Source organism: Lagopus leucura, unplaced genomic scaffold (assembly GCF_019238085.1).
Source record: "Lagopus leucura isolate 7727_CA_CO unplaced genomic scaffold, USGS_WTPT01 Super-Scaffold_100002, whole genome shotgun sequence".
NCBI lineage: Eukaryota > Metazoa > Chordata > Aves > Galliformes > Phasianidae > Lagopus > Lagopus leucura.
In genome coordinates, this window is record NW_024962263.1 from 23965964 (window position 1) to 23974542 (window position 8579).

Consider the following 8579-nt stretch of genomic DNA (forward strand, 5'->3'; position numbering starts at 1 on the left):
TTTTAACTTGATAATTTCAAATTGAAGTGTTGATAGAATCCCATTAGTAGACAATTTACTAATATCTTAATATCTCACTACAAAAAAAAAAGAGGCAAAAAACTGACAGCAACACAAAGATAATATTACTTCCTCCTACTTTTTTGATTGTAGAGTCTCAGTGGACAGTAGTTCTGATTATTCTGTACCATCAGCCTTGCATAAATTTACTGTGCTGCTGTTCCTATTTCTCAGGGTATACAGAATGTCACAAATATAACAGATCTCTAATACTAGCCTGTATGTGCAAACATATACATACATTTGAGCATAGAAAGGTTTTCTCTGCATATTAACATCCAATTAATGAGAGTTTGTGAGATTCTTGTGACGTATTTGGAAAGTAATACCTAAGCATTGAAATGTCTAAATTCAAAGAGCAAGGTAACACAGTACTCTACATTGTTCATAATTTAAGACTTTCACAGTTATGGTAATGGTATTGTTGAATACAAAAATTAACTTTTGGCAACTTGAGAGATAAGTCTGAGGAGTGTATGAACAAAAATGCATGTGCAATGTTATTGAACCAGTGTTACCTATTGTTTTAATAGCTTTTGTAATGTTTCTATTGTTACCTTGGAAAAATCATGATCAATTAAAAAGATGAAACAATCTATGAATAGCACATGGAAGATAGACTCTATAAGTTAGCTGTTATTGTATCTAATTAAGTTTTTTGTTTGTTCTGAATAACAACAGAAAGAATTTGCATTTTACAAGTGACATTATTTTTGCATTTTATATTAATTTAAAAATTAAAACACTTGTTTTACTTACATTTAGAAACCTTTTTTTCCTTCCTAGATATTGTATTTATCTGCCACTTAACAGATAAAATCATTATGTTTATTTTGTGATTGAGAACTATCATAAATTGTTTTTTTTTTGTAATTCATTTTATTTCAATTTAATACTTTTTCTTTCCAATGTTTTTTTGAGGTTGCTTTTATTTTTGATGCTTTTTTAAGTTTTATTCTTTTTATAAGCTGTATTTTTTTCTAGAGTTGCAAGGGGAATGACCTGAATCTGTATCCTGTGCCTGAACAATCATACTGGAATAACTAAGTTAGCTTGTTTCGATGAGACTTTACAAAAAGTAGAACCTTCTCTGTCTGCAAATGAATGCAAACTGAAGCCTTGTGGTGCACAGCTCAGTAACAAATTATTCCCCCACTTTGATTTATGGCATATATTCTGGAAGATGCAGTTCCTTTCAGATGTTAAGTGGCAATGTTCTTTTTATTATTTTTTTGTTATTCAGTAATGCCATTTTGGAGTAATCTTTTGATCAATCAGACTAGTACATGCATAAACTATGCACAGTATATTTCCACTGGTAAACTTTCTGGGAGCTGTAATTTTTTGATGTATATTCTTATAAACATACACTTATATATAGAAATACATACATACGTATTTGTGCTAAAATTTATGATGCTTTGCTTATTCACTGATAATCAAGAAATAAGGCCAAGCTCGTGTTTTGCTGAGGTTTCTTTCAGCAGTTTTGGGATAGGGATTTGGAAAGAATGTGTTCTGGGAACTAATCATTTTTGACTCTGCTGTAAATTAAAACAGTGGTTTCTAGATTAGGTAAGGTTTGTTTGAGATCAAGCAGCTCCTAAGAGTTTTCAAGGAAAATACACACTATTGTACAGCAAATAGAATCGTGCTGATAATGAACTTTACCTTTCACAGAGAACAGAATGTCATCGGCTAGCTTTGGGAAACACTGGGTTAGTACCTCTAAGAATGCCACGTGACCACTCAATGGTAGGCTCATCTGAACAGCCACAAAACACTGTGTTCTAGCAACTTGTCCCAGAGACGGACACTGTGAAGTTAGCATTTCTTGATTTGCTTCCCGAGGTATCTCCTCTATTTGTTATTTGTAACAATTTTCAACCTTTGGGCAACTGAATCCACTTCCATTCCCATGGCATGACTTGAAGAAGCCCTAAGAAAGCAGTCAGGGGTTTTGCTCATCACTACAGTTCTGTAACTGCATGTTGTGTGGAGACAACTGAACTAGTGTTATGCTATCTATCCTTCTAGTAATGGCATCATGGCTGTGGAACTACATCAAAAGTGCAAACCCCTTTTCAGAACAGGGAAACCATTTGGGCGATTAGCCCAGGGAGACCTCTGCTTTATTTCTTACTATCAGCTACAAGGTCAGTCTCTAGACTCATCTAACACAGTATTCCCACTCAGTAATATCTCCAGGAGAGAAAAGACTGAGGACAAGACAAACACATTAAGATAGTCTTCCACATAACTCAACCAGCCTTCAGTAATTAGCTGCTTATTCCTAAGCCAAATGTGGATTTTTTCCCCCTATGAATTTACCTAATCTCTTATTCAACTCATGTCAAATTCTGGCATCCAGCACATTCTGTGACAATAAGTCCCACAATTTTCCTGTGTGCTGTACAGAAAATTACTTCCTCTTACTGAATTTGAATTGCCTTCCCTCTAATTCAATTTGATACCCCTTAATCTTGCATGAAAAACAGTGACATAGAAGAGTGGAGAAGTATTCCTTAATTGTATTGTCTAGGCCAGTCATGATGTGGGGTTCTATAAAACGCCCTTCTACCATCCAGTCATCTGAAAAGTTTTAGCCCGTTTTATAAATCCTGATATGGAAATTTTTCTATTCCTCCTTGCCATATTGTGCTCCTTTTTCTCTCTTGTTATTTGAGTGGCTCAATGAGCTTTGCGGCCTGTACAATTACAGGTGAGAACAGTTGGATGCATTTTTTGTAGTTTTTACTAAGTTCATGCTTCACAGGATGTTGCTGTTGATATACCAGTTTAAAATCAGCTGGGCAATTTAGATATTTGTTTTGGTCTTATGGTGGCATTGTAGTAGTTAAAACACTCAACATCATTAGATCCAAAAGACAAGTAAAAAAATGAGTTTGGCTGAAAGAGAAAAGAGCAATGATAAAGAGGAAAAATATTTTAATTAGAATATGTGTTTGTGTCTCTGTATGCATATATACAAATAAAAATACAGGTGATGTTAAAGTACTATGATAGAAATAAGCAATGGAAAATATCTTCATTAAATAGCTTTGAAGAAATTGTGATTCTTTTGCAACAGATGGCTGCTGAACAGGTGTGCTGGCTCAACTTATGCCATTCTCATGGTAATGTTTCCCTACATAGGTTTTGAACTATTAGGTGTTACAGGTTCAATCCTAACAGAGCTATTCAAACCAGATTGTGCTTTACTCCGTAATTCCAGTTTTGGTTTCTGAATTAATTATTGTCTGATTTAGAGAGGAAAACAGTGGAAAAAAATGGTCAACTCAATTTCCATTGCCTCAGTTTACTACTGGAAGCATCTTGCTGATTATAGCAAGGGGAAATGTTTATTTCTGATCAGCTTACTCTGTGTAGGGAGTTGCTGAGCTGAAAAGAATTGTAAAATCAAGATATAGAAGAACTATAATTTGATTGGCCAGAAGACTAATCTTTTAAAGTTTTATGTTTGGACTGAGCTGGTGTTTGTGCCATTCACAATCTAGAACTGAAACAGTTGCACAGGCTTATTAGTCTATGCTAATCAGACTTTTGATTTATTTTCTTTGGAAACTTCATTGCATGAAACAATTTCATTTTATGAGACCAATGAACACCTCCATAAGCCAGTATTTTTCAAACTGTGATTCAGCAGCGGATGGCTAGAAATGCCAGAAAATTGATCAGAATCAATGATCTCTTGTAAAGCATTGCCTCAAGTTGGCTGTCATCTGAATTGAACATTCTTGTTAACTATATCCTTGTTTGTAATATCTTTTTTATTGTCACACATATTTTGCAGGGATGATACTATGCATTTAAAAGATATAATTAGAGATGAATTTTTTTTATTAAATAATTATGGAGCAAACCAGCCAGCCGCTGTTTTGGATTTCACCTTGTTGTGGATCTGTTTGGTGTAACAACACCATTCCTCTGCCAGGTCACACTGGGCAGCAAACAGCTGGTACCCCACAGACTGGCCTGGAAATAATTTAACTCACTGATCATCCCTCAAGAAGAAACAAATAAAATTGCATCAGGATTGGATCTTCTTACTACATTTCAAGTGGGTCCATGGTTATGTTTGACTAAAAAAACAAATAAAATGACCCAACCAACCAAAAATCAAAAAGAAAGAAAAGAAAGAAAGAAAAAGAAAAGGAAAGTAAAAGACAAAACAACCAAAAGCTTTATAATAATGGAGATTCTGATACTGAACAAAATAGAAGTTAAACCTCTTATACTGCTGCATGTGCATTGCTGATGAGGGATGTAATGATATTCATATGAAGTGTTTAGCTGAAAGTTACTTAGTGGCTGAACAGGACATACATCTCCAAATAGCCCATACTATTTTTGTTACATTTTGACTGAGATTCTGTAGACATTAATTTCTGTATTTGAGAAGAGCAGCATCATAAAGATTTGATCACCTGAAAATGTGCTTCAATCCTGCCAGACCCATTTAATTCAGTCACTACCACGAATAAGCAGGTTTAGCCAGCAAGGAGTGCTGTTGTGGATAACGGAGGAAAGTTACTAGAAACAGAAGAACTACAGCAAGGGATTTGGGGTTGAGTAATTGTGCAGGTGGAGAGTAAATAAAAGGAAATAACATTGGCATGAAGGATGTGAGAGTGCTGGAGTGGGAATACAGGGGAACTGAAAGGTTCTTGGGAGGATGTGGACATGCAGCTAGAAATTCTTGTCCTCCTCTCAGCTCTGCCTTTCCATTACTCATGGGAATAGATGCAGTTTGGAGCCAGGGGAATGAAATCCCTTGAACCTATGCTGCATTACTTCTGCCACTTACGCAACATACATGAGGCTCATTTCAGCGTTGATAGGTTTATTGGAACTTCCCCAGTTACATATATTAGCAGGGAGTAAATTTAATAAAAAATGTGTTGGCTAGATTGGCTGTACTTAACTTTTATCACATGTATATTGAGAGAGAAATTCATTTCCAAAATTATTCTATGAGACAGATTGTGTGGCCATAGAGCTTAAGTATATTCATTAACTTTGCCATCAACCTAAATAAATTTTTATTTTATGTATGTGCAAAAACATATTGTGCGCACATTTGCTGAAATACTAACTGAGCTGTCACATCATTAGGAAAGTTAAAATAAAGGATTTTCGTTCTGTTTATGATAGGTAATTGTCATAGTTTTTTTGTAGTGCCAAAATTAACGTATAGTTCATTTAATGTACAGTACATTGTGTAATGAAACGTAGTGTTCTAATTAAAACCTAGGGATTTAGCTTGGGTTTATTGTTTGTTTCTATTTGTTATCATTAATTTAACAACTCTCTCATTGAAATCATTGCCTGCCAGTAAATATTAAAGTGGTAATATCCCAGTGATAATGCAGTAGGGATACACAGTGTTTTATTTGCCATAATCGTTACAGGAAAATTAATTGAAATGAGTGCTCTTGCTGCCTTCATAGTGTAGACAAATGAGTCTATATTTCTGCATATAATTTTCAGGTTTGGAGATGGCTATTCTGTCAAAGTTTGGCTTAGCAAAGAAATAAGCTATCGAAGAATGATTTTGGACTGTCTAAAGCTGCATTTTCCTGGAGCACAATTTAAGGTACAGTTAAAATTCCTCATTATAGTAATTATTTTATGGCAAGATTAAGAGTGGGCTGATAAGAACCATGTTTATATGTGTTTAAATACATTGATTTTTCTGAAGAAAATATGCATGAGCATCTCTTTCATTTTCTTATTAAGCATTTGTTACACATCTGACTTGTGATATTGATTAAATCAATTCCGAAGTATTTCAAGCAGCATAAATATATAGGTCCTTTCTCAGAGTAATAAATTCTCTTTGATTTTATTGTGGACCAAGTTGAACTTGCACTTGCTTTGATTGGTTTCTCAGTCTTTAAAGAGATTGTTTTATTTGATATGGAACCTTCCAAAAGACCTACAGTAATTAGATTTCAAAGGACTTTAATTCTTAATTTTTATTTTTTTAATTTGTTACCTTTGTTTAGGAAAAAAATGTGAAACTATGAATGCCTTAGTTATGAACCTTCTTGCACATATGTTTATTCATGTTTGTGCATATTCATATACATATATATATAAATGTTATATATATTTTATATAATAGATATATAATATAATATCTATCTATCTATCTAAATATATACACATATATATATAAAAGTGCACACTATATATGAATTTTTAAATATATAATTTTTTTTTTCCAGGAAGCTTATCAGTAAATGAATAGTATTAAGAGAGAGAGAGACTTCTGTCAGGTTGAAATTAAGTTTTGTTGTTGATTTTTTCTTTAAAGATGATGAGCATCCTACTGCAGAAATTGTTAGTAAGAATTCTTTTATATCTTACCCCACTGCATTATAAAATATCCTTTCTTTACATTTGTTCTTTGTTAGTTCAGTGCAAGAATCAAAGGCAATATGTGATATACAAAAGCTCAAATAAAGTCCAGAGATTTACAGAAACCTTCCCTTTTTAAAATACCAGCTACTTTTTGCCATAATGGTGAGATGATCCAGTATTTTTTTCCTTTTGTATTATTGAAATAGTGTGTAGTCAGAATAGTCATGTGTATGGGTAGGCTTGCAGGTAAACAAATAGATTTAGATTTTCTTCTCAGATGACTATATAGGTACTACCATCAGTTGAATTTAAAGCACATAGCATAAAGGTGTCCTAAATTTATATATCTTTTATTAAGTTAACAAAAAGCAATCTCAAAACACAAAATGTGTGTCTTCAGTATGAACATTTCATTTTGCTGCCAAAGGAGACAAAATATGTTCTTGTTTAAAAGCTCATGTTTTTCATGTTTCATGTAGCTTTGAGAGCCTACTGAGACCAGTCTGGTCATAGCAAGCACAACTTCATCATCATATATAGTCACCTTTATGTATTTTTGTTGGTTTTGCTTCTTTTAAGGGACAACATCTTAACCTGCTTGAGTACCATATACCACGAAGTGAGGGATGCCTAGCTGAGCTCTTCAGAGTCCTAGAGAACTACAAAGCTTTTCTCCAAATCAAACACTATTCCATTAGCCAAACTACACTGGAGCAGGTATTTTCTTCTTCTTCAGCAGTTCCAGACCATCTCAAGTCTACACAGTAATCACATTAACCTTATTGCTCTTACACTGTGGATAAGCACAAAACAACATGAGAAGGCGCGTATATGGTTGGGCTGGATGATTTTGGACTGGATCTTTTCCAATCTTGGTGATTCTGTAATTCTATGGTTCTATGATATTTGCTATGAATGCAAGCTTAATCACTGTTTAAATACATCTGATTTGTGCAGGGTGAGGGGGTGGGACTCTGAACTGCCACCGCCACACATAGTTGAGATCCTATTAATGCCCTTCAAAAGACTGAACAAGTCTGATAATCACAGTAAATCTTAGGCTTACAGGCCATTTTCCTTTGCGGGTTTTCTTTTGCAGTACTACAATACACAATAGAGCATAGTAGAAATGCACAAGCAGACTGAAGAGATCCTGCTATTAGTGACTGTGAAATCCTATTTGGGCAGAAGGAACAAGAAATCAATAGCAAGGATGACATTTCTGAATTGCTGTGATGTGTTTGAGCATCTTGCATGTAACTTCTTGTGTATTCTGCAAACTGAAGGACTTGCATTTGGTCAAAATATTAATTTTGTATGATAAATGGTGTGAAGTTATTCCTTTTACCCTTGTGCAAATCATTAATGAAATATTCTGATTTGTACTAATCTTTTTAATGGCTTTTGAATTATCTGTTCACAGAATGGATGAATATAAGGTGATTTGAGCCTGATGATCAGGAATAGTTCATGCAAGCTTTACTTCTCTGCATTATTCATGGTGATTCATCACCTCAGTCACCTACTATTACTTCTTCCCCAAGACAAAATGAGTGTCACAGTTTAAATAGTTCTCTTGAATAATAAACATCCTTGTTATTCACTCCAAGTTTGTTTGCACATGAATATGATCATCTGAATCAAGAATAAACTATTAATTTTTGTGTCAGAAAAGCAGGTGAAAAAAATCACTAGCCATGTCTCTGAATTTTCTGTTCAAATATTGTTATTTTGAAAATTCTACTTCTTTCTTGTCTTACAGATATTCATTAATTTTGCTACACAGCAGCAAGGAATCTCAGATTCTTCACAAGAATCTCCCACTGTTCCTCAAGACCACCTGCCAGTTTAGGATCAGAACAGGATACAGTTTCAACAGCGTGTGTGCATATATGTGTTTGTACGTATATAAATACACATTTTATATGCAGTGTAAACTTTCAGCTGTTAACTGTTTGTGACTGAGTGAGAAGCATGTAGTATGAGCAGAGGTGAGTTGGCATTTGTAGGCCAAAAGGAATGTTATCAGTTCTCAGTAATGCAAGAGAGTAGTGACCTGCCAACAAAAACTCTGCCAGAAAGTGATGTTTTGAAACTAACTGCAATTTTATAATAAAAAGGGCCAAATTAAT

At 34.1% G+C, this 8579-nt stretch overlaps 1 protein-coding gene across 1 annotated transcript in view; it reads left to right on the plus strand.

The window, feature by feature from the left end:
• ABCA13 (ATP binding cassette subfamily A member 13) overlaps positions 1–8304 on the plus strand; it is a 169136-nt gene extending 160832 nt beyond the window's left edge. Inside the window, 3 exon segments of the mRNA XM_042868886.1 lie at positions 5572–5677; positions 7027–7164; positions 8210–8304. Of these exon segments, the coding sequence (XP_042724820.1) occupies positions 5572–5677; positions 7027–7164; positions 8210–8299 (334 nt within the window). The 3' untranslated portion in view covers positions 8300–8304.
• The last annotated feature ends 275 nt before the right edge of the window (positions 8305–8579 follow it).